The sequence below is a fragment of the Anticarsia gemmatalis genome, chromosome 14, assembly GCF_050436995.1.
Source record: "Anticarsia gemmatalis isolate Benzon Research Colony breed Stoneville strain chromosome 14, ilAntGemm2 primary, whole genome shotgun sequence".
NCBI classification, from domain to species: domain Eukaryota; kingdom Metazoa; phylum Arthropoda; class Insecta; order Lepidoptera; family Erebidae; genus Anticarsia; species Anticarsia gemmatalis.
Window position 1 is genome coordinate 4,994,179 of NC_134758.1, and position 25,910 is coordinate 5,020,088.

General features: G+C 34.1%; 5 protein-coding genes across 7 annotated transcripts; 2 read left to right on the plus strand and 3 right to left on the minus strand.

Annotated features, from left to right (window-relative positions):
• Positions 1–465: 465 nt before the first annotated feature.
• Positions 466–3,691, plus strand: LOC142978237 (glucose-fructose oxidoreductase domain-containing protein 1). The gene has a single exon (XM_076122589.1). It carries the CDS (start codon positions 642–644, stop codon positions 1,842–1,844), a length of 1,203 nt encoding a protein of 400 aa, XP_075978704.1. The 5' UTR covers positions 466–641; the 3' UTR covers positions 1,845–3,691.
• LOC142978239 (10 kDa heat shock protein, mitochondrial) lies at positions 3,165–3,776 on the minus strand. The gene has a single exon (XM_076122590.1). It carries the CDS (start codon positions 3,643–3,645, stop codon positions 3,334–3,336), a length of 312 nt encoding a protein of 103 aa, XP_075978705.1. The 5' UTR covers positions 3,646–3,776; the 3' UTR covers positions 3,165–3,333.
• A 5,584-nt stretch (positions 3,777–9,360) lies between these two features.
• LOC142978234 (esterase FE4-like) lies at positions 9,361–12,032 on the plus strand. Its single transcript, XM_076122585.1, has 3 exons — positions 9,361–9,646; positions 10,141–11,426; positions 11,684–12,032. Exons 1-3 carry the CDS (start codon positions 9,512–9,514, stop codon positions 11,853–11,855), a joined length of 1,593 nt encoding a protein of 530 aa, XP_075978700.1. The 5' UTR covers positions 9,361–9,511; the 3' UTR covers positions 11,856–12,032.
• A 904-nt stretch (positions 12,033–12,936) lies between these two features.
• LOC142978233 (juvenile hormone esterase-like) lies at positions 12,937–15,876 on the minus strand. 3 transcript variants are annotated; one of them, XM_076122583.1, is made up of 4 exons: positions 15,584–15,876; positions 14,825–14,955; positions 13,428–14,725; positions 12,937–13,294 (listed from the first exon to the last, which is right to left on the minus strand). In XM_076122583.1, exons 2-4 carry the CDS (start codon positions 14,951–14,953, stop codon positions 13,126–13,128), a joined length of 1,596 nt encoding a protein of 531 aa, XP_075978698.1. In that variant the 5' UTR covers positions 14,954–14,955; positions 15,584–15,876; the 3' UTR covers positions 12,937–13,125. The 3 variants fall into 3 exon arrangements, with proteins under 3 accessions (XP_075978698.1, XP_075978697.1, XP_075978699.1); XM_076122582.1 differs by lacking the exon at positions 15,584–15,876 and adding an exon at positions 15,309–15,417; XM_076122584.1 differs by lacking the exon at positions 15,584–15,876 and adding an exon at positions 15,160–15,298.
• Positions 15,877–16,459: 583 nt separating this feature from the next.
• On the minus strand, positions 16,460–25,283 carry LOC142978594 (uncharacterized). Its single transcript, XM_076123096.1, has 8 exons — positions 24,943–25,283; positions 23,883–24,013; positions 22,472–23,769; positions 22,174–22,334; positions 21,260–21,270; positions 20,305–20,439; positions 18,110–19,422; positions 16,460–16,983 (listed from the first exon to the last, which is right to left on the minus strand). Exons 2-8 carry the CDS (start codon positions 24,009–24,011, stop codon positions 16,695–16,697), a joined length of 3,336 nt encoding a protein of 1,111 aa, XP_075979211.1. The 5' UTR covers positions 24,012–24,013; positions 24,943–25,283; the 3' UTR covers positions 16,460–16,694.
• Between the last annotated feature and the right edge of the window lie 627 nt (positions 25,284–25,910).

Here is a 25,910-nt window from a genome sequence, read left to right on the forward strand (position 1 = left end):
AATTGTTAAGTGAAATTAATTAAACGTATATAGGTACTATGACTAAACTGCAAATTGAAACAATGATTTTGGCAAAAAATTATGAACAATTTTTTATATTATTACTAATGGTAGCACTGGATTGTATAAACGTCAAGTATGACAGATGAGTTTGACACTTCTGGTGTAGTGGTGTATCATTTGTTTATCGATATCTTTGATCGATATAATGTTATCACTTCAAGATTTGTCTATATTGTAAATAAACTCGAATAAAGATTTTAAAATAAATTTTCGGTGTATACTATTTTTTCTTTTTATATATTTAATTGCAACTGTATTGGTGGGAATTAAAAACTAAGAAAAACCCATCAAACATTATTTAAAGTTTCCAAGAATTATTTTGTAAACTTTTTTGTTAAATAAATAAAAATACTATCGATAAAAAGTTTTGCTGGAAATAGTTCAAACTCTAGATCTAATTTCAAGTGTGTCGCCGCGTACAAGTTTTTGTTATGTGATTTATGTGGTTTTGTCCCGTATTGGCTTATAAACGTACAAGACAAAAACATTAACAAATATGCTGAATGTAAATTTGGAGGTTGTTTCGGTTTAACATCAAAATCGTCTCTGAAACAAGTGACTTAAAATAATATAAAATAATGTTACCGGGAATTGGGGTTTTTGGGACTGGGGCTATTGCTAAAGTTTTAGTGCCATTTTTACGGGAAAAAGGATTTCCAGTTGAAGCAATATGGGGCGTGACTTTACAGGAAGCCGAGGTGGCTGCAAAAGAACTCAAAATCCCATTTTTCACTAATAAAATCGATGATGTACTGTTGAAGAAAAATGTAAGCCTAGTATTTATTGTGTGTGCACCGAATTTGCACGCTCAGATATCTGTTAAAGCACTCGGTATCGGCAAACATGTGGTGTGCGATAAACCAGCCGGCCTCTGTCAAGCAGAAGCTCTGAAAATGGTGCGAGCAGCTCAGTACTACCCAACACTTATATCCATAGTCAATCATTCACTGAGGTTCTTACCTGCTTTCAGTCACATGAAGAAATGTATTCATGAAGGCTACTTGGGGAATCCTGATGAGCTAACTCTAGTAGATGTGAGAGTTCAGATGGGGCCACTTATAGGAGACACATATAACTGGTTGTGTGACGATACTATGGGAGGAGGTACACTCACACTAGTGGGAAGTCATGTGATAGATCTAGTTTCATATCTATCAGGACAGAAAGTGGTTAAAGTGCATGGAGTATTAAGGACTTTTGTAGAAGAAACAAGCAAAGTTAATGGTATAAGAAAAATTACTGCCCCTGATTTCTGTACATTCCAATTACAAATGGATAAAGGCTTGTTAGTGACTGCTACATTGAATAACCACCTGCCTGGACCTTGCTTTAACCAAGAAATCTATGTTTGTAGTAAGAAAGGCTACTTGGTTGTGAAAGGAGGTGACTTGCATGGCAAATTACATAAACCAAATGGTAAAATAACAGAAGATGATGGCAAAAGGCCCCACGACAAAGAGGAGGTGATATATGTTGATGTTGAAGACTTGAGTTGTGCATCTAGTGTTGTCCCTAAGCCTTACATAAAAGGTCTTTGCAAAATGATAAGTGCATTGAAGGAGGCTTTTCTACCTGTCAAAGAACAAATGGACTGGGTAAAAGAACCAGTGAAAGCTGCTGCAACCTTTGAGGATGGGCAAAGAGTACAAGCAACTATGGAAGCTCTCCGTCAGTCAAATGAAGATGGTTGTTGGACATCTGTACAGTTGTTGACTGAGCCTCCAGACCCCAACCCAGCCTTGTCAGCCGCAGTGAGACGCACTGCCATATCATTACAATAGTTCATGCATTTTAATGATGTATTCATATGCCATTATAATGTACCTTTTTTGTTGTAAGCACATTAGTTATGTTGCATATAATTATAGTCAAATAAGTATCTAGTTGTTAAGGTTCACTATCTGAAATTATTGCAGTATTAACATACAAATAATCTCTCAATGTAGTCAGTCACAACTTCCAAGGCCTAGTAATCTTTGTGCTTAGTTTTTTGTACTTAAGATGTTTATTAAATAATATTATTTTAATGCTTGCCATGATTGTATTATCATTGCTGCACATGCAAAAGTCAGTATTTACATATTTTAAAAGCAAAAAAAAAATTGCTTTAACACAGCGACTTTTGCATATGTAGCAATGTTATGTAATATTTAGGTATATAATTCTACTCTTGAATGTCTCAACTTTTTCTTTGAAGTATCTGATATTGTGGTCTATCTCATTCCATTCTATGTTGTATGTAATTGTATAAAAATTGTGATGAATGTATGTATATATTTTTATGTATAGAAAAGTCTATCAGCTTGAATCTAGCTAAGTCCATTATAATTTTAATTAGTTTGCTACTCAAGATATTGTATTTACTGTGATTTATTTATGTTTAGTAAGTGGTCAGATCAGGTTGTAGTGAGAAAAGTTAAACTTGTACAAAAATGACTAGTGCTAAATAAATGATATTTTGTATTAAATATATGTCTTATTTTCGTTACTCATCTCTTTAATAGTTCCTAAAAGAGTTCAAATGTAATTTCAATACTGCTGCAATACTTTATTCTTCAATCAGAAAATTGAAGTTGCTGTTAATATTTTACATAGACACAATATAATTTGCATATTGTATTGTTATAAGAACAAGTTTTGGTTCCACATAAAAAATAGCAATAACTTTATTGAGGAGGGACTATCTGTTGTCTTGATTGTCTATTTATTATACAGCACACTTTGGCCTCAGCCAATAGCCTTGAAAATACAAGCATAAAATTGTTGTTTCTGAATTTATATTGTGCATGCTGAATGTACAGACTGATGAAAATGCTGTATTTTAAGATGATGGTTATGAAATCCCATGCAAAATGTTATTCCACAATATTGAATTAAGTTTTTGCAGAAACCTAGGTAAATGAAGAGCTTATCAATACAAGATAAAATTTTCAATTCTAGTTATCATGAAAGGTTTTTATGACTATTTGTTCCAGTATTTGAAGTTCTAGAAACATTTTGAGGTTATGTAAAGATACCAAATTGCTTCAATAGACAATTTTAGGTTATGTATTCTGATGTAATAGTAACTTGATAAAATATAAGGTTTATAAATGAAACAGTTTGTTTTCTGTAACAAATTTATAATAAGAAATGCAACGGAGATAACATCAATATCCCTTCTCACAACATATTATCATATTACACAATCACATATTGTTCATTCACTACGAGTTCTAAATTTTAAGACTAACAGAATCAGAATCACCAAAATTAAAGCTACCACTGAGTTCAGTTTTCGATCTTCGCCAGAATGTCAGACTCTCGGAATAGATGGTACTCCTTCTCATCGTTTTCAAGGGACACTTTGGTGCCGCCGTATTCGGGAAGAAGAACTTTGTCGCCAACCTTGACGAGGACTGGAATGAAGTCACCGTTGTCTTTCCTGGAGCCAGGTCCCACTGCTACCACCTCTCCGTGTAGGACTTTGGTCTGCGCCTTTTCGGGGATCACGATGCCGCCGGCCGTTTTTGTAACAGCTTCAGCCCTTTTGATCAGGACACGATCCAGCAGAGGAATCAAACGTTTCATGGCACCAGACATGTTTTCTTCAGTTAATAAAATATACTCCAAAAGGTGCAGAAACAAATGAACGAACTGACTGGCAGTATCGAGTCTAGAATATTCGAGTTCGTACCGGCGACTGATAGTACTTTTGAGTGAGATTTTGACAAAAGTTCATTCATCTCATTTTGTCCATGCGTTTTTAGTGTTGCTAGAGTTTTGTTAAAAATATACTCGAATAGCAAATTGATCGGCGTTAATTATTTCAGAAAAGATCAGTGTTAGTTTCAAAAAGCATTCATATTTATTTCAATTACAATAATTGTAATAAAGTTACATTTATTTAATTGTTATTAGTGACGCTCTAGACGACAGCGCCCTCTATCATCGAGTAGCCAAAATAATTAGCATGCCTACAGTTAGTATCGTTTAAAATATCACATAGATGGCGTTACAAGGCTTGAAAATCATCAATTTGATATATTTATACTGCTTCTCTTGGATTCGTCATCTCGTGCAACCCTTTTGGGCAAAATATCACTGTCTCGATCATCTTGTCATCAAGTCTGATTTGGTTAAACCATGAAATTTATTACTGTTCTGAAGTTATCCGAGAGTGCTAATTTTATTAAATGTGGCTAGTATTTTATTTAATCAGAAGCGTTACCATTCGTATCTATCTCTAAATTTCACCCCTACGCGTGATATTTATCTTGATAGCTGTCGAGGAAGTAGTGAACATGATATTTCTGTAAGCATTTATTTAGGTAGGTACATTGAGTTATTATATTTGTTTATCCACCTAATTTAAATTCAATATTTTAGGCTTTCTGTCGTAGTGTCATAGACATAGACATAGACATAGACATAGACATATATTTATTGCATCATAAAAACTGTGTACAATAGTTGTTACATTATTATAATTATAATAGTTTCAACAGTTACCCATTTCGGGTGTTGCAAATTTTTAGGGGTACATTTACTTATTATTCTATCTTATATAATATAATATTTTGTATTACTATAATAAGTTACACACTATTTAAACTGTTTCAGTTTCGAAAAACTCGCGAAGGGTATAAAAAACATGTGACACTAGCCATCTCTTCAGAGTATTTTTGAACATCTTTCCGTTTAAGCTTTTGATGCTCACAGGAAGGTGATTAAAGACGCGAATAGCTGTGATATAAGTACTCTTATGATATATAACATTATTTATGATAGGCAAATTTATATTGTATTTATATTTATTTCTTATGTTTGTTCTCGTGTTAGACTTAAAATTAAATATTTCAGTATTACCTTTTACAAATAGACATAATTCTAATATATATATTCCTGTAAGTGTAAGTAGACCCTTATCTTTAAATACAGTTCTAAGGGACTCAGTGGGTTGAATATTATATATAATTCTTAAACATTTTTTTTGCAAAAGAAATGTCGACTGTATGCTGGTGGAATTTGCCCAGTATATTACACCGTATGTCAGTAGCGGATAAACATAACCGAAATAAGCAGACATAGCTATAGAAATAGATGTAGTTTCAATTAATATGGATATTACGTAGCAGTAGCTGGAGATTTTTTTATTTATTTTATGGAGATGATCTTTCCAATTTAGGTGTTGATCTAGTGTGATCCCTAAGAAATTTATTTGACTGACTTCTTCTATTTTTGTATCATGTTCGTTTATGTTTAAGGATATTGATTTAGTGTTGTAGTTTCTAAATTGCATTATTTTGGTTTTTGTTAGGTTAACTTTGAGATTAATAGTGCTAAGCCAATTTGTTACTGTGTATAGAGTATTGTTTATTTCGCTTTCGAATTCTTGATCGCTTAGGTTGATATTAGAGATGAAAATAGTGGCGTCGTCAGCGTACATGATACATGGGTGTCTTGTTATGTTGGGGAGCTCATTGATATATATAAGGAATAAAAGTGGACCAAGGATACTACCTTGTGGTACACCTAATAACATATTTTCAAAATTTGACTGAGTTTTAGTCATTGTTTTCGTAGAAGTATCGTAGAATTCTATCTCTGTAGCCTGCCATCGATTGCTTAGATATGATTCGATTAGTTTTAATGCTATCCCTCGTATACCTATATTATCTAGCTGATTATATAAAACATCATATTTCACACAGTCGAAAGCTTTCGACATATCTAGAAACAGCGCGCAGCATCGCCGTTTATTATTTATACTATCCCATATATTCTGAAAAAGTTTAAATATGGCTAGAGATGTAGTTTTTCTTTTTTGAAACCCGAATTGGTTGACATTCAATATGTCATTACTAGATAAAAAATTGCTCAGTCTATTATGAATTACTTTTTCAAATATCTTTGAGAAACCTGGCAACAAAGCAATCGGCCTATAATTGTTAAGGTCGTGCCTTGGGCCTTTTTTATATAGTGGCTTTATAATGGCTGTCTTTAATTTATCGGGATAAACTCCTGTTTCAAGCATGATATTTATTATATGTACTAGAGCATCCACTGTATATTCTATGCTTATTTTTATAATATTTATAGGAATGTTATCGTAACCAGTACTAGTCTTATTCTTTAAATTTCTTACTATTGTAATAATTTCTTCACTATCTACCGGGAATAAGAATATACTATTTATATTATTATTTATCTCAGATGTATATGTTGTCTGACTGCAAACCTTGTAATTTTGAGTTATGTATAAATTGTTGAAAGATGTTGCTATATCCTCAGGTGATGTGATAGTGTTCTCATTGTAAATTATTTTATCTATAGTAGTTCTAATTTCATTTGTCGACTGAGTTTGTCTTTTTATTAGGTTCCAACTTGCTTTTGTGATATTTTCACTGTCATTGACATATTTGATATTAGAAAGCTGTTTAGATTGTTTTGTGACTCGCTTAAATATTTTGCAGTACTTTTTATAATTAAGTTTAAGTGGAGGATTGTTGTTTAGTTTAGTACGCACGTAAAGTTTTCTTTTGTTTTTACTAGAGATTACAATACCTTTGGTTTTCCATGTTGTTTTCGCTTTATGGCAAATTTTTATATGTTCTAGTGGAAAACATAAATTAAATAACATGCAAAACATTTCGCTAAATTCATTGTATGCTAAATTTGCGTCATTCTCTTCGAAAACTTCACTAAAACTTATTTGAGATAGATATTTTAAGAATAATTTGTCATTTGAGTACGCGCATGAGTCGTGTCCGCAATCATCAAGTACGCAGTCGGTCTGCGGCGCCGTGACCGCCGAAGGAATGTGCGCCGGCGCCGTCCAGTCTCGGACACACCTGCGCGCGCACCAATTGTACACACAATCACGCCGCACCACCCACACACGGTCACATTACTGTCTGTACGTGGAATAAAGTCACTCCACACAAAAGAAGCTGCGCTGTACTGTTGTAGGCGCGCATCGCGATTTATGGCTGCCTCTGCGTATGCGCGGGCACATGAAAGCAGCCTGGCCCTGCCGCCATTGTCCAACTCGAATATGCTTTGACGGCTCTTGAATCCTTAATTGACACTCGATTTCTTATTGTTCCGAAAATATTTTGGCGGCTACAGGCACTAATATAATATCGGAGTTTAAGTACCTTGAACTTGCTTAATCAAGAGACGGCGTTTGATTTTGACGGCCTCCGTGGCGCAGAGGTTAAGGTGGTCACCACGCCACAACCATCGAGCGGTTGTGGGTTCGAATTTTCACATGGAATAAATATTTGTGAAATACCTATACAAATAGTTGTTTCGGGTCTGGTTGTACTTTGTGTCCATTGTTTGTATGTTTGTAAAAGTCCCCGCAACGCAAGAGCAAGTCCTAGTGCGGTAGTAGTCTTTTTCAAACAAAAAGTCGTAAAAGATCATTTAGGAAATTATTTATTTATGCAGTCTGAGGATAGTAACATATTTTAGGATTCTCAAAGCCCAATACCTAGTAGTAGTAAGTATAAAAAAATATTTAAGGAGGTACCTACTAGAAACATTAATAAAAAAATAAGACGAACTCACTCCATCGATTAGAATTACATTTATAAAAAGGCTGTTTTGCAGAAGGGTTTATTTTGCAAACATTCCCAAAATTCAAAGGAGCCGATATCTTCACACGAATTTTATTGTATTGGTATGTACAAATAGATAAAATTGGCTGAAAGGAATTTGGGAATCTAAAGCTTATTCAATTAATTATAATTCAATCGCTTTTTTTTTGCCGCCGAGCGCCGTGGAAAAGCGTAAAAAGATCGTGATCGGGTTCACACGGCGAACTATACAGCATTTCGCAAACTATTCACGTGTGCACGATTAGGGTGACTATGAGGACATGCTAAAACAGGACATCAATGCGAAGTAAGTACCTACCTAAGCAACCAGTGATATGTACGTGGTCCATCATAAAACCATCGCCTCGGAAAATTCCTTAGGAATTGGGACGTTAGTACGTTACTGCATCGTACCTGTAATAATATAAAAATAAAGTTTTCTCTGGTCTGTATCCAAATAAATATCTGTACATCCACTTTTTGTTGTACTTAACAAACTGTGATTTGCGTATCCAAGAGAAATTTGTTGATTATCGCTACCTCCGCGTCTTAGAGCTTTGTCGTGCGAATTGCTGAATTATACTAATCCACAGCCTACGGGCACGCAATATTGTTTTTCAATTATCTGTCTGAAATCAGTGTAATTGCACAGCTTTGTACTTTTCATATAAATTATGGTTATTATACAGGGTAAAAATTGTTGCAAGACGCAAATGCAAAAATCATGGCCAGTCTACATTAAAAAGTTGCGATAATAGCACGGATGTTAAAAGCGTACAAAATAACACAACAAACATAGCATAACAGGGAACTCTGTATAGCCTTATATGAACTTAACAATGTTATGAATACCGATCATAAACTATTCTTAAGCGTTATTTCAAAGGGATAGAGTCGAAAATAGCTTGGAGTATTTGAGGTGTGTATCGAGAACAGGTTTGCGTCACAGATCGTGGTTGGTTCTCACGACATGACGGAACACAGGTGCGCATCCGGCTATCTCGGCCTGCGCGGGATTCGAATCAGTTTGGTGAAGCGTTCTAATTGTGGCCCGAAACAAAGAATATGATTCAAACAATTTGGACGTTAGGTTTGTTTGATGAATTCTTATGAGAAATTAGACAGTTTATATTGCAGAAAAACAAGCTGTCGTCTTCGTCTAGATTTCTTGTTTATGTACTGTTTTTACTTGGTAAATAAGGCAACCAAGTATTCGTAACGATACAAAGATATGCCATGATTAATCTCTTTAAAGATTATAAAATAGTAGCAAAACAAGTAATTCTGCACTAGTCTATGAGGACTCGTAGAGATCGCCGATTCTAATTATCAATTTATCTGTAGCAGTGGATGGGTATTTCTATCATAAAATCTTATTAGTATATTTAGTCACAAGTGTGATAAATATTTTATTGATTTATTACACGATATAATGGTAAGTAGGTAGGTACCTAACATCACTTTTTCAACATTGTTCAATGGGTCAATCTTATATGCACAACAATGTTATATTAATCTTTGATTTACCGAGCACCATATTTATTGAACAAGAACATAAACATTGATAGTAACTACTTACTCAGATTTTTAGAAATTATTCTAAAAATGCCAAATCTTTTATTTATAACTAAATTATTTGTAATAGCGCCATCTAGTGGTCGTAGTGGTAACTAAGAATACACTACAAGTGAAAGGTATTCCTCAGTACCCTTGGCACACCACTGCGTTCACACAGCGCTGAATAGATTGAATTTTATCTTGGCACACCGGTTGTAGTCTGTCAAGTGATAATATTGACAATAGCAGCAGTGAAGTGTTTATTTGAGAACATTTTCTTGTTGACAAAGTTAAAACAACTCATAAAAATGTCGGAGACTGTAGTGGAAATTACACAGGGTAAAATTAAAGGCAAATTGACTAAAAATTACAGCGATTTTGAGTATTACACTTTCAAGGGAATACCTTATGCGAAACCCCCTATTGGGGATTTAAGATTTACTGTAAGTAACCGGCTTACCAATGTGAATGACCTTACTTGATACAATTACCTTGGTACTAAGTAGTCGCAATGTTTTATTTTTGGTTGTGCACAACTTATAATTTATAAGATGTAATATAACGTTATGTAAAGCTAATTTATTTATCTATCTTTGTATATACTCGTTATACCTAATTGTATCTATTCAGTTACTGTTGTGTGTACACAAATTAATGTTGTAGATAACATTAATTTGTGTGATCTATTTATGCCTTACTAAAATACAAGTATGGAGCTGTAGAATATATTTTGCAAACTTTGTAGTTTTCTCTGAAAACTTTTACTTATAATACATTCGGACCGTCATCCATATTTAGTTTACCTTTCAATAAGTATGCCCACTTCCTGTTTAAAGATTCGCTTCCTCAAAACGCAGCCGCAAGGTGAAGTGAATGTGCTTACTTACTTCCTCGGGTCGCACGAGGTCAACTACTTAAATATTTTCTTTATTTTAAGGTCCCGCAGCCAGCTGAATCATGGGAAGGAATTAGAGATGGGACTAAAACATGTAACATTTGCGCTCAGTATGATAGACAAACAAATACTGTTATTGGAGATGAAGACTGTCTGTATCTTAACGTTTATACTCCGAAATTGCCCACAACTGGATCGGAGTTGGCTCCAGTCATGGTGTTCTTCCACGGCGGCGGTTTTCTCTTCGGTCACGGCACAGACGACGCAGCGCATGGACCCGACTATCTAATTGAAAAAAATGTTGTCATTGTCAGCCTTAATCACCGACTCGGCATACTCGGCTTCTTGTGTTTAGATCGTAAAGACGCTCCCGGCAATATGGGTTTGATGGATCAAGTTGTAGCGTTGAAATGGGTTCAGAAAAACATAGCTAATTTTGGCGGTAACCCGGGCAATGTGACAATCTTTGGCGTCAGTGCTGGAGCCGCGTCTGTAGAGTATTTGCTTTTGTCACCGATGGCTAAAGGTCTTTTCCATAAAGCTATTGCTCAGTCGGGATCTTCGTTGCTGCATTGGGCTCATAATGAAGACGTCAAGAAACTGGCGTTAAAGATTCCAACTCAGGAAGGAAAAACGGTAGCAGACGATGATCAGTTACTGAAATATTTAAAAACTCTGTCTACGAGTGAACTGATATTTGCATCTATGAAGGCATTATCGACAGATAAGTTTAAAGGAGGTATTCATTTCGGTTTTGTACCCACTGTAGAAAAGCCAGGTGATTGGGAGCCGTTTTTAGCGAAGCCACCCTATCAATTACTATCGCAAGGCGAATTTGCCAGAGTGCCTTATATTACTGGGTGCTGCACACGAGAGGGGCTGCTCATGGTGTCACACGGGGCACCAAGATTGGAGCAATTTGTTAAAGAAAAGAGTTTTGTCGATTACTTTCCATTCGACATAGACAGTACAGAAAGGGAAAACATAGAATTAAAATTAAAACAAAATTATTTGGAGGGTGAAAAGTTGTACAAAGATGACGATGCGTACGCCATAGATTTCTTCACGGATGCGGATTTCTTTGGTGGCGTGTATGTCGCAGCTAAGTTAATAGCAAAGCGGAATCCCGTGTACTTTTTTGAGTTTTCTTACGATGGTAATTTGAACTACATTAAGAAATGTCACAACATTGAACGTGAGGGAGCGTGTCACGGTGATGACGGGGGCTACATTATAAAGAGTGATAAAATGACCGCGCCGGTCACTGATACTGATAAAGTGATACGTAATGTTATGAATACGCTGTGGACCAATTTTGCGAAATATGGGTAAGATAAAAAATTCTGTATCTACTACTCATTACTGTTTTCGCCTTCTGATAGTAATACTATAAGTAATGTAAGAAGGTCAGCTAGACAGCGGATAGAGAGTAGTGGTTTCAATAAGAAATTAAATGAGCTGTACTTATAGTTTCCTAACATTCTATATGTCATCACAATCATTCTATAGGTCCTCCCCAATACGCCAATTATTACTGTTATTAATTAACTATATTTGGATACTAAAATGTCAATTAATATTTCAGTAATCCAACGCCAGTAACAGATGATGTGATCACCACTAAATGGGAGCCAGTAGCAGAGCAAGGCGTTTCTTGTCTCGTCATAGACAAGACTTTAAAGATGAAACACGAATTATACCCGCAAAGAATGAAACTCTATGAGGAAATCTATGGAAACAAGTATGGGTCAAAATAAATTATTTAATAATTTGATAAAGTTTAATAAAATATAGGTGCGTATGTACATAACTTATTAGCATTAGCACCAGTATATGTTCAACAATACAAATAATATATTTAGGTAGGTACCTAATTAAAGCAAATTAACACGTTATTTTGTGTGATAATAAAATATTTATTGTTCTATTAATTTTCCCCCTATGCACATTTATCGAATTGTGCTTCTACTGTTTCGAGAATCGATTTTGAGATCAAAAATAGTATGCCTACCTATTATTATTTACTACGTGTTACGATAACAGAAGCCTATACAAAAAAATGTTTTACGAAATTTTTGTTTAATTTAACATTAATATAATATATGTAGCTCAAGTCTCAAACTTTAGTTGTATAGGCATCTTTACTTAGTTTTAGTCACGCAACGGTATAGGCCCGTCGTGAATTTCGCAGTGTTCCTTATGCCCTTGACTGACATAGGAAACTAATCCCACCTATGATCGAATTCTAATGCCCCACCTTGTACCAGCTTTTCTTTTTCGTAAGTATTTAAGTTTGTTCAAATATAAACATCTTGACAGGGTCATAGTCTGCTTTGATGTTAAATTCTTTGCCAATTTTGAGATATTGCTTTGTATCTGATAATCTATATACCTACTTATTAGGTCGGGGAAAAAGTATTTTCGTATTATAGTATGTATGAACTTGTTATAAATATAATCTTTTCTCTACACAAAAAAAACTCGATATTTGGGTACCTCACGAGCTCACTGAAAGAAACCAAATGAACCGTGTACTCATTTGTGATTCTTGAAGCCAAAGAGATTTTATTACAAGTTCATACATAAGCACTATAATGCGAAGACTTTTTCCCCGACCTATTATGATATATCTCTAGTATATTAATATTATAAATGCTGCTAGTAGCTCTGTCTGTCTTTTGCTCAATCACGCATAAACTACTGAACCAATTTGCATTGGTATGGAGATATTTTGATACCCTAGAGAGGACAAAGGGTACTTTTTACCCGGAAAAATGACGCATTCCCATGGTAAAATTCAGGTGGCGGACGAAGTCGCGGGTAAAAGATAGTTAGATAATAAAAGATAAAATCTCACAAAGAGATCTAGAATAAAAGGTAATAAGATAGCAAAATAAAAGCCAAATTTTATAAACGAGTAAAGTTTAATGAAAATAAATTATTCACATAGAAACTACTTACAATTAATCAACTATAGTTATTGATATTTTCGAAACCAATTTATGAAATTATATCTGACCTTCAAATTCAATTGCTTTCGTATTTATCATAAATCTGTTCGAAAATAGACATCTTCTCGGGCTCATAGTCTGCTTCGATGGTAATTTCTTTGTCAATATTTAGGTATTGCTTTGATTCTGCTGTGAAAACTGGCCACTTTGTTGGGAGCTCTGCGCAATCTTCTGGCGTGGGGTTGCTAAAGCAAAATCACAAAAACATTAAAATTATTGTTTCTACTGTAATCAATAAAAATAAAGTTATGTTGGTTTGAAGATTAAGTTGGTAATTTTTTATTAAGTTTAGGAAACTCACTGCCTAACTAGACTTACCTTGTTTTAGCGAAATTTGTCCACATTTTAGTTAATCTCTTCCTCATTAACAAGTCAGCTTCATCAGGTACTTTATTGGCTACAATAGCAAGACGTAGAAGGTAACCAACTTCGTCACAGTGACCAGCTCCTGAAGTCTTCAACCCAAACATGGCTTTGAAGTTATTTAGATTTCCGTCGTAACAGAATCTGTACAAGTAAACGGGAACTTTTTTACTTTGTAACTTTGCGCCAATACAAATTCCAGAAATGAAGCTCAGATCGCCATAGAACTTAACTGCTGGTTCTATCTCTTCATCAGCATTTGCGTTGTCTACATAAGCAGTTACAAGTTGTGGATTATAACTTTTAATGTCACTATCATCAAGTTTGTAGGACCAGCAATCAACAAAGGATTTGGTTTCCGTTAATTCTTTTACACCATGGGGTTTCGTGATGTTGGCTAAAACACCTTCATTACTACAATATCCTTTAAGTATAGGCACTTCACTGAATTTACCTTCTTTTAACAACCCATAACCATAATCTTTCAAGAATAAGTCCCCATTTCCAAAGTCATGCTCCTTGGTAGGCCCAAATCCGAAGAAAAGATGTTTGGATTTGGATTTTCCAATCAATTTAAAAGCTAGACCCGTTAAAGCCGCAGCTGGAGCATTTAATAAATATGTGTGTATAGCAGATAGGTCATCATTCTGTCCAGTATAGCCCAATTCTTCAGCAAGTTGTGCTGCCATTACCTGAGGTTGTTCATTCATGGCCCAGTTATTTAGACAAGAACCAGACTGTAGAATGCATTTGTGAAAAAGTCCTTTAGCTAAAGGAGACACTGTGAGATACTCGCATGCAGCAGAGCCTGCGCTTACTCCAATAACAGTTACATTATCTTTGTCTCCACCAAATTTTTCTATATTACTCTGTACCCATTGAAGAGTTCTAACAAAATCTTTGAGTCCCATGTTGCCAGCTGCTTCTGGTAGTCCTAGGTTCAAGAATCCCAATGGCCCCAACCGGTAGTTGAAAGTAACAAGAATCACATCATTCTCAATTAAGTAATCTGGCCCAGTTTCATGCTTCAGTATTCCATTACCAGCAACAAATCCTCCTCCATGAGCCAATACCATAACAGGTTTTAATTTTGAATTAGCATTTGGTATTTCTGGTGTGTAGACATTAAGGTAGAGGCAATCTTCACTACCAATTATTTTACCAGATTGAAAGTGCATTTGACAGGATATATTATCAGGGCTGGATGTAGTTGCATCTCTTACTCCATCCCATGGCTCTGGTGGTTGAGGACTCTGAGAGAAATAAGTATATAAGTAAAATTTTAATAATTCACATACATTTAATCAACTATATTCTAAAGTCATGAAAAGATGTGTGCTTAAGAGACATACCTTAAATCGTAACTCGCCAACAGGTGGTTTAGCATATGGTACTCCCATAAACTCAAAATATTCAAATCCATTCTCAGTTTTGGATTTGCCTCCTTGTAGAGTTCCTTGTTCTATTGTAACAGTTGCCATTTCTGAAATAAATGTGTACTATTTTATATTTATAATAAAGACTGACTGAATGATGGATAGCCATATAAGTGTACCAAACTATTGAGGATAAAATAATTCACATTTAATTACAATTGTCATGCCATTTCTGCATTATTAGACTTGATAATCATGATAATGGTGACACAATGAAATAAATCAAAACTCCTTGAAAACAATATACCTACCTTTAATTGAGATTTTTCTTTAAATTTTAATAAGCTTTATAGAAAATTGTAGGCTATAACAATAATAATTAGAAAGTAAGTAGCTTTTTAGTTAAACGATGTTAATATGCCCTGTATTACTAAACTAAAAGAGCCAAGCAACTAGTTACCAAGTATTTTGTATTTCACTGCTCTTGCTGCCAATGTTTACCGCATTATGGTAACTTGCAGTGTCAAATCAACTACTTATTTACTGATTGCGTAATCTCTATTATCCAATGATAACAAAAAAGATGAACAACATAATCATGGTGAGTCATTGATTTACTTTAAGTACTTAATATTTGTGAAAATTATTGTGTTGTGTCACAATGATTCAGTATCGTTCATTAATAAAATTATCGGTCTCTGTAATTTGAAATTATATAATATAAGCATTACTTACCAAGATTACTACAATAATTTACCGATGGGGTTTCAGAACTGGTTTACTTATTTCAATAAGTATAATAGTTATTGGAAACGAGATAACGGACTCAAAGTTCATTCTTCACAAGTATTGTAAGCTTAGGAAGGTAGGAAGGCAGTTTAATTCTTAACAAGTATAGATTCGAAAAGACAATAATAATATATATTGAATCTGTTTTTATGTAGCTTTTTTTGTTTATTTTTGCCAGTGACACTGGTGACAGACAAAGGTCGGGGATATTGACGTTTCTGACAATTCCGTCAATTTTAGTGTTGCCGCTGTTTCCAAAAGCCAATTTCCACAAGTTACCTAAGTTTTATGTTTCCAAATAAAACTTAGGTAACTTGTGGATTTGGTCAAAACTTATTTAAATATATTTTAAAAAGAGTTTGGTGAAATAGTGGTACATTTGTACTTCTTTAAATTTTGTATGGAACACATATGCCGCCTATACCTACCACATAGAGCTAGGTACCTACTTACTGTTACGCTTGGATAACATCAGAATATATCTTTTTTATCGCTAAGTGATATGCCACTTCCTGAGACAAATAATACTGGATACCTGTACGAAAATGAATCACTAAATAAAAATAAAATCCTGATTAACTTTAATGTTTATGAACTAGTCATTGTAAAATACGCCTGAGGCACTGATTTGTTCTTCATGCAGAATTTGTTGATAGTCGATAGTGTTAGGAAAACGCTCTACAGGTATTTAGCTAGTAGCGAAAATTTCTGAGGTAAAAGTGCTGAGATTAGATCTACATAGGTATTTCGATCTTGAGCATTATAAACTCTAGTATAGAAGTTAGGACTAATGAGGTGTTTAATATTAATAAAAAACGAAAATGATGTTAAATATATTTATTCAAAATAAAATTTAATAAATGACAACATAATACATATAATAAATTGTTTCACAACACGAATATAAGATTTATTTTAATCTGATTAAATTAACAGCTGTGTCATAATAAAAATATTTTCATATGGCTAACGCCTAATTTTCCTAAAAATGCTCAATCTATTTCCATCTTCAGAGTTCAATAATATTTTATAATCGTTAAGGTATTTATTTCACCTTTTATGTAGTTTCTGGTAAAGGCCCGTCGTGAATTTCACAATGTCGAACATTCCATTGACAGACAAAACTGTAATGAAAATCCCACGTGTGGTCGTATTCCAAAGCCCCTCTTCGAACCCAGTATTCTTTTTCGTATTTATGATAAGTTTGTTCAAATATAAACATCTTGACGGGCTCATAGTCTGCTTCGATGGTAAATTCTCTGTCAATATTAAGATATTGCTTTGTGTCTGGTTTGTATAAAGGCCACTGTATTGGTAACTCTGGACAATCTTCCGGTGTAGGGTTTCTGAAATCAAAGACTAATATTTAAAAATGTTGTATTTAATGCGTTCATAATAATAATTATTTTAAGTAATTGACTTCTAGTATTTATGGTCAGCACGGCATTATTTTCTCTGCTATGATATCATGGGTTTGGTTCTTAAATCATGCCTCATCGATCTTAAATTCAAAATGACAATCCACCTTATGTTTAAGGCCAAATCAGATTCAATGGAATTCAATTAGGCCGGGAGAAAACCCCTTGATTAATATTGGTTAATAATTCAATGATTCTTTTTGGTTTTATATTTTATTGGGCACCGGCCTTCGAAGCTGTAGGTAAAGAACTGCTTACGGTTCGAGAATGGGAATCAATATCGTTAATAATTTATGTACTTATAGATACTATTAGCATTGTTTAACAACATTATCTTGTCATATTGTATCACCGTTCAGAGATATGCCATTTCCGTTAACAAACCTATAGGAACGATAAAATTAACCTTCACTAAAATTAATAACCCAATACTGTACGTTTTTTCTAGTACCATTTCGTTCAATTAGTCATCTTCACTGTGTAAGAGGTTCACCACGATTTTCTTGAATAATGGAAACCGCAAAGGCTGTTTTGTGTATGACCTATTTAAGTTTTGTTTAATGTATTACGTAAGTTATAGGCGAGAAATTTTAAATTCGCCGTCCGTTTAAAAAATACGCAGTGCTGGCAATGCATACATTTATGGAATTGAATGGTTTTGGAAAGGTGTTATTTTCCACTGTCAGCTGATTTCATTATCGGTCTCGTCACATCCTTCCACTAGACCATTAATGGATAAAGAGGATTATTTGAAAGCATTAAGGAAGTGAGTAACATTATCTAAGTATATTGTGTCAAGACAAAGATTATTTATCGTTTATCAATGGTTTTTTTTTCATTTGTACCTACTAGAATGAGAAATAAGATGTATTACAGATTTCCGGTTTATTGCGTTTGTATGATTATGAACTACTTAGTTAGTTACTTGAGAAAGAAATAATGGTTAAGCTTATTACTCAAGGCCTAACCCCTCCCTCATTACGGGAGGAGACCCTTGCCCAGCAGTGGGACATTAATGGGATAAATTTTATTAAGAGTATCTCTAAAAACTTACCCCGTTTTAGCGAAATTAGTCCACATTTTTGTCATCTTCTTCCTCATTGAAATGTCAGCTTCATCAGGTACTTTATCAGTTAAAGCAGAATGACGTAAGAGGTAACCAACTTCGTCACTGTGAGCAGCTCCTTCAATGTCGAGCCCGTGCTTAGTCTTAAAGAAGTTTAGGTTGCCGTCGTAACAGAATTTGTACATGTAGACGGGAATGTTTTTACTTTTAGCTTTTGCACCTAACCAAATCCCGGAAATGAAGCTCAAGTCACCATAAAACCTAACAGCAGCGTCTTCCACGTTTTCACCAGGTTTTGCGTTGTCAATATATGCAGTCACAAGTTGTGGATCAAAACTTTTAACATCATCATCTTCAAGGATATATGCCCAACAATCAGTAAAGGTCTTATTCTCAGCCAACTCTTTGATTGCATTTGGTTTCTCTAGTTTAGCCGCTATTCCTTCGTTATTACAAAATCCCTTAAGTACAGGCACATGATTAAATTCTCCTCTTTTTAAATATCCATATGGCTCAGGACCATATTTCATAAAAACTTCACCATTCCCAAAGTCCTGTTCCTTGTTGGGGATAAAACCATTAAATAAATACTTGGTATCTTTTTCTTCCACCACTTTAGAAGCTGCACTAATTAAATCCTCTGCAGAGCACTTAAATAAATATCTTTGTATAGCTGTTAGCTGGTCATCCTCTCCAGTGTACCCCAATTTCTCTGCTAGTTTGAAAGCCATTTTCTTAGCTTCACGAGGAGTATTATTGGCCCAGTTATTCATTGCGGACCCGGACTGCATGATGCATCTGTGGAAAAGTCCTTTGCCAGCAGGAGACACCATAAGGTATTCACATGCAGCTGCCCCTGCCTCTACTCCAAAAATAGTTACATTATCTTTATCTCCACCAAAATGTTCTATATTATTTTGTACCCACTGAAGAGCTTTAACATGGTCTTTAAGCCCCATATTGCCACCTGCCTCTGGTAATTCTAAGAATAGAAAGCCAAAAGGTCCTAATCTATAGTTAATTGTCACAATAACAACATCATTTTCTATTAGGTAATCTGGACCATTTTCTTCTTTTAATATTCCATTCCCAGTAATGAATCCTCCTCCATGAGAAAATACCATGACTGGTTTTAATTTTGAATCAGATGATAGTGTTTGTGGTGTGTAAACATTGAGATAAAGACAATCTTCACTGCCTATTACTTTGCCAAGATTGAAGTCCATTTGACATGGTATATTCTTAGGGTCTACTTTTGTAGCATCTCTTACTCCTTCCCATGGCTCTGGATATTGTGGAGTCTGTTAAAAAATATATTATAGCATGTTTAACTTTGATTTACTCTTGGGTATTTAATATACTATATGGTACTTAATGTGACTTGATAGGAAGTGCCAACATCTGCAGCAGATAATAATATGTTTGATAAAGATAATAATGTCTCCCAGATAAATACATAGTAACAAGAACATTGAATTCATATTAACGTGGGATGTTACTTATCTTAAAGAAATGTTGTGCAATTGTTGCACTGAATTGAAAATTTAAAAAATATAATAACAATGTCTCCCAGATAAATACATAGTTACAAGAACATTGTACTGATATTTACACAGTATGTTACGTATCTTGAAGAAATGTTGTGCAATTGTTGCACTGAATTGAAAATTAAAAAAATATAATAATAATGTCTCCCAGATAAATACATAGTAACAAGAACATTGAATTGATATTAACGTGGGATGTTACTTATCTTAAAGAAATGTTGTGCAATTGTTGCACTGAATTGAAAATTTAAAAAATATAATAATAGTTAATGTCTCCCAGATAAATACATAGTTCCTTTACAAGAACATTGTATTGATATTTACACAGTATGTTACTTATCTTTAAGAAATATTGTGCAATTGTTGCACTGAATTGAAATTCCAAAACAAAGAAATATACAACAGTCTGAGAAGACATTGCCTTTGGTTGTGGTTATGAGAATTATTAAGGAGTGTTCAATTTAGAAAAATGGCTATCTGGTAATTTTATAGTAATTAGTGATTGGTTACCAACAACATTATCTTTGTAGCAAATTATATCCAAATATTGTAGAGTATAATTTTATTAAGGAGTAGAAGTTTTCCTTATTATGGGTTTAGTAATTCAGTATAGTTTAAATAAAAATAAACACTCACCTTAAATCGTAGCTCGTCAACAGGAGGCTTAGCATATGGTATTCCCAAAAATTCATAATACTCAAATCCACTTTCTGTTGTGGCTTTACCACCTTGTAAAGTGCCTTGTGATATTTTTACAGTCGCCATGATTACCTTAAGTAAAAAAAATAATGAAATAAGTTTTAAACTTGGAAACAAAATTTTCAGAGAAATAAAAATCTAGTGATTAAAACACTTACCCCCGGTTTCTGAGTACATTAAAGTAGTAGTTTATCTATTCAATAGTGTGTTTTTTGTATGAGTTTCAACATTAACCAGGTTTAAAAGTTTCAAAATTAAATTAAACCGGGGGTTAAAAGTACATATTTAATTTTCCATGAATAACATTATTTTATAAATAAAAATAATTTAATTACTATTAAACTATGACAAATTCTGTTTAGTACATTGTATAAAAAAGTACACTGATTAAATAAAGAAAATAATATTATCAGGTAAAATAGGGGGATAATTATTATTATTGATGGCCTGAATAAGAAAAATCGCTTAAATTAAGTTCCGAATAGTTATTACTTCAGTTTTTTTCTAGAAAAAAGAACTATCCATTATTTTGTATTAGTCAATTCTTCAAGGTATTAGGTGTGTACTCACCAAAATATTTCACTATTGTTGTCACTACTAGTCACTACCAAAGCTCACTGGACACTGGATGTCGGTTGCACAGAAAGTTCATACTTATTTTTTCGCAGTTGCGCAATTATTGTAAATAGCCGGAAACGCCTGTCTGATTTATCACAATTCGCACTACAAAAGTTTGTATACAAATCGATAACTAGTACTTGTACTCAGTTTAATTAGACACTTCCATGAAAACGAAACCGAGATAAAATAACTGATTCAATTTTCACTTCATGTAATATTTCATCACAATAATAAACCTCACGCAACCGGCATTGCTTTCAGGTTAACTTACACTATTCACTTCTGGATTAACGGTTTTATAAATGCGAATTAAACTTATACTAGCTAATGGAAACCACTGTAATTAAGTATTATCACGAAGTCGTCAGTCAGAGTTTAGTTTGGAATAAATAATTAAATAAACGTTAACATAAAATGGAAAAATCCGATTGTTTACATAGCTGCTGTCATATTATGACCTCTTTCTTTTGACGTGTCTGGCTGACAGCGGCTGACTGCGATAAGTGACGTCGCTAATAATTGTTGCCATTCGCTAGGAACTAACACGTTGTGAAGGGGTTAAGTAAGCAAAGGTGAGTAATTTACAAATATAACGTGTTACAGTAAAAATAATATAGAATTACAGCGCATTACTCTGATTGACTAATTCAAGAAAAAGTAGTCGGGTTTTCAAAAAAAAGTAATCTGCTTTATTTTTCAGTGTCTATCGAGCGGTTCAGCCATTCCGGAGATCAAATAATGTTTATCTAGGCGGAAACATGTTTGCAGCTGAACTTTCAATCGCCACAAGAATATTTGTATAGAAATAACACTTTTACATCTACAAAATTAAGTTCATGAAAATCCGTTCTGTATTACCGTGAACAAACAGACGAACATACAGAGTTTACTATAGATTCTTGCTCTACTGTTTCCGAACCTACCTCAATATTTTATGTAAATAACACGCCTAAACACGAACCTACGTTACCTACGTTTTTTAAGATTATGTATCTATTACATAATAAAAGATAAAGTAGATAGGTAATATGATAGAAATATAAAAGTCAAATTTTATAAACGAATAAAGTTTAATTAAAATAAATTATTCACATAGAAACTACTTAGGTACAATGAATCAACTATTATTATTGATATTTCAGAAACCGATTTATGAAATTATATCTGACCTTCAAATTCATTTGCTTTCGTATTTATCATAAATCTGTTCGAAAATAGACATCTTCTCTGGCTCATAGTCTGCTTCAATGGTAATTTCTTTGTCAATATTTAGGTATTGCTTTGATTCTGCTGTGAAAAGTGGCCACTTTGTTGGGAGCTCTGCGCAATCTTCTGGCGTGGGGTTGCTAAAACAAAATCACAAAAACATTAACGTTATTGTTTCTACTGTAATCAATAAAAATAAAGTTATGTTCGTTTGAAGATTAAGTTACAAGGTATTTTTTTAATAAGTTTAGGAAACTCACTGCCTAACTAGATTTACCTTGTTTTAGCGAAATTTGTCCACATTTTAGTTAATCTCTTCCTCATTAACAAGTCAGCTTCATCAGGTACTTTATTGGCTACAACAGCAAGACGTAGAAGGTAACCACCTTCGTCACAGTGAGCAGCTCCCGGAGTCTTCAACCCAAACGTGGCTTTGAACTTATTTAGATTTCCGTCGTAACAGAATCTGTACAAGTAAACGGGAACTTTTTTACTTTGTAACTTTGCGCCAATACAAATTCCAGAAATAAAGCTCAGATCGCCATAGAACTTAGCTGCTGGTTCTATGTCTTCATTAGCATTTGCGTTGTCTACATAAACAGTTACAAGTTGTGGATTATAACTTTTAATGTCACTATCATCAAGTCTGTAGGACCAACATTCAACAAAGGATTTTGTTTCCGTTAATTCTTTTACCGCATGGGGTTTCCTTATGTTGGCGTAAACACCTTCATTACTACAAAATCCTTTAAGTATAGGCACTTCACTGAATTTACCTTCTTTTAACAACCCATAACCATAATCTTTAAAAAATAAGTCACCATTTCCAAAGTCATGCTCCCTAGTAGGCCCAAATCCTAAGAAAAGATGTTTGGATTTGGATTTTCCTATCATTTTGAAAGCTAGACCTGTTAAAGCCGCTGCTGGAGCATTTAATAAATATGTGTGTATAGCAGATAGGTCATCATTCTGTCCAGTATAGCCCAATTCTTCAGCAAGTTGCGCTGCCATTACCTGAGGTTGTTCATTCATGGCCCAGTTATTTAGACAAGAACCAGACTGTAGAATGCATTTGTGAAAAAGTCCTTTTGCTAAAGGAGACACTGTGAGATACTCGCATGCAGCAGAGCCTGCGCTTACTCCAATAATAGTTACATTATCTTTGTCTCCACCAAATTTTTTTATGTTTCTTTGTACCCATTGAAGAGTTCTAACAAAATCTTTGAGTCCCATGTTGCCAGCTGCTTCCGGTAGTCCTAGGTTTAGGAATCCTAGAGGGCCCAACCGGTAGTTGAAAGTTACAAGAATCACATCATGCTCAATTAAGTAATCTGGTCCAGTTTCATGCTTCAGTATTCCATTACCGGCAACAAATCCTCCTCCATGAGCCAATACCATAACAGGTTTTAATTTTGAATTGGCACTTGGTATTTCTGGTGTGTAGACATTAAGGTAGAGGCAATCTTCACTACCAATTATATTACCAGATTGTAAGTGCATTTGACAGGATATATTATCAGGGCTGGTTGTTGTGGCATCTCTTACTCCATCCCATGGCTCTGGTGGTTGAGGGCTCTGTGGGTAATAGATTAAATATTAGTATAAGTTAATACAATGGTGAAAAGTTAACATATTGTTAATGACTAAGTATTCTTAAGTCATGAGGAATGTGTAGTTGAGAGACATACCTTAAATCGTAACTCGCCAATGGGTGGTTTAGCATATGGTATTCCCATAAACTCAAAATATTCAAATCCATTCTCAGTTTTGGACTTGCCTCCTTGTAGAGTTCCTTTTTCTATTGTAACTGTTGCCATGTCTGAAATAAATGTGTAGCTTTTTATATTGATAATAAAGACTGGCTAAATACAGACTGGCTGAATGATGGATAGCCATATAAGTGCACCGAACTGTTGAGGATAAAATAATACAACTGTCATGCCACTTCTGCATTATTAGCTTCGATAATCATGATAATGGTGGCATATATCAAAATTACTTGAAAATATTATACCTTAATTAAGTTTTTTTTTTAAGTTTTAATATAAAGTACTGTTAAAGCTTATTATACAATATATTTTAAGCTTTATAAAAATATAGGCTATAACAATAACAATTAGAAAAGAAGTAGCTGTTTAGTTCAGATTATAGAAAAACTATTTTAATATGCCTAGTATTACGAAACTAAAAGTACCAAGCGCCTAGTTACCAAGTATTTTGTATTTCACTGCTCTTGCTGCCAATGTTTACCACATTATGGTAACTTGCAGTGTCAATTCAAATTCTTATTTACTGATTGCATAATCTCTATTATCCAACGATAACAAAAAATGAGAATAACATAATCATGGCGAGTCATTGATTTAATTTAAGTACTAAATATTTGTGAAAATCATTGTGTGTTGTGTCACTATGTCAGTATCGTTCATCTATACTAATATTATAAAGCTGAAGAGTTTGTTTGTTTGAAAGCACTAATCTCAGGAACTATTGGTGCGAGTTGAAGAACTATTGGATACTATTACTGGATTTACTGTTGAATAGCCTATTTGTTGAGGAAGGTTATAGGCTATATATCATCACGCTACGACCAATAGCAGTAGAGTACCAGTGAAAAATGTTACAAAAACGGGTAAAATTATTACCAATTCATTCTTATGTGACGCAAGCGAAGTTGCGCGGGTCAGCTAGTTAATAATATTATCGGTCCTTGTAATTTGACATTATATATTAATAAGCATTACTTACCAAGATTACCATTTACCACAAAAAAATTTACCGATGGGGCTTCAGGACTGGCTTACTTATTTTAATAAGTGTAACTGTTGTTAGAAACGAAATTACGGACTCAAAGTTCATCCTTCACAAGTATTGTAAGCTTAGTAGTTTAATTCTTAACAAGTATAGTTTGAAAAGACAATAATATGTTATGTTTTTGTGTAGTATTGTTTGTTTATTTTTGTGAGTGATAGGCAATTAGCAGCGATATTGACGTTTCTGACAATTTCGACAACATGCGTGTTGCCACTGTAACGAAATAAAAACTAAGTTGGTGAGCTTGGTGAAAATATAAGACGAAATATTATAAATATAAAAAATATTAAATCAAAATGGTGTGTTTTGTTACTTGTTTACGTGTTATGTACACCATTGTACACAGCATTCAAGTCGGTTTATTCGTCTTGGTGCTACGAAGGAGCATCCCCCCCATCGGTAGATAATGAGCCACAGGAGAGAAAGAAAAAGGGTTTTCCTAAAAAGGCTAAATATAGCAATTAATTTAACACTTCGAAACTGTGCTCTTTTGTAAGAAGGTACATAATATGTATTTGAAGTGTTCACGTTTGAAGTGTGTGTGCTTTAGTTAATAGGCTTCGTCAAAGTATCTACATGATTTTAAAACTTAGAAACCTGGTTATTCTTAGAAAAGCACTTGATTACATAGGACAGCAGTTAAACGATAACACCCCATAACTCATTATTCATTTTGGTTTATGAAAAACGTTACATAAGTAATATATATAAGCAACAATAAATTATCGAATATTGCATGCTCAGTCAGCAAATGCTATGAAATTGCTAAATAGTGTGCTCATAGTAAATACTAGAAAGTCTAAGTTATATGGTGGTTGCGTATTGGAGCAGGCCCAGGCAAGTTATTGCGGGGGCGATCTCCGACTGTGCTGTTACAGTGGAGGCTTTACCGCCCGGAATGC

What these genes read in the sequence shown, in the direction of transcription:
- LOC142978237 (XM_076122589.1), top strand. Translation starts at nt 642, where the DNA reads ATGTTACCGGGAATTGGGGTTTTTGGGACTGGGGCTATTGCTAAAGTT.
- LOC142978239 (XM_076122590.1), bottom strand. Translation starts at nt 3,645, where the DNA reads ATGTCTGGTGCCATGAAACGTTTGATTCCTCTGCTGGATCGTGTCCTG.
- LOC142978234 (XM_076122585.1), top strand. Translation starts at nt 9,512, where the DNA reads ATGTCGGAGACTGTAGTGGAAATTACACAGGGTAAAATTAAAGGCAAA. An exon ending in TTGGGGATTTAAGATTTACT is followed by an intron (nt 9,647 to 10,140) that starts GTAAGTAACCGG and finishes CTTTATTTTAAG; the next exon opens with GTCCCGCAGCCAGCTGAATC. An exon ending in ACCAATTTTGCGAAATATGG is followed by an intron (nt 11,427 to 11,683) that starts GTAAGATAAAAA and finishes TTAATATTTCAG; the next exon opens with TAATCCAACGCCAGTAACAG.
- LOC142978233 (XM_076122583.1), bottom strand. Translation starts at nt 14,953, where the DNA reads ATGGCAACTGTTACAATAGAACAAGGAACTCTACAAGGAGGCAAATCC. An exon ending in TTGGCGAGTTACGATTTAAG is followed by an intron (nt 14,726 to 14,824) that starts GTATGTCTCTTA and finishes TATTTCTCTCAG; the next exon opens with AGTCCTCAACCACCAGAGCC. An exon ending in ACAAATTTCGCTAAAACAAG is followed by an intron (nt 13,295 to 13,427) that starts GTAAGTCTAGTT and finishes ATTTTGCTTTAG; the next exon opens with CAACCCCACGCCAGAAGATT.
- LOC142978594 (XM_076123096.1), bottom strand. Translation starts at nt 24,011, where the DNA reads ATGGCAACAGTTACAATAGAAAAAGGAACTCTACAAGGAGGCAAGTCC. An exon ending in ACAAATTTCGCTAAAACAAG is followed by an intron (nt 22,335 to 22,471) that starts GTAAATCTAGTT and finishes ATTTTGTTTTAG; the next exon opens with CAACCCCACGCCAGAAGATT. An exon ending in TTGACGAGCTACGATTTAAG is followed by an intron (nt 19,423 to 20,304) that starts GTGAGTGTTTAT and finishes ATTTTTTAACAG; the next exon opens with ACTCCACAATATCCAGAGCC.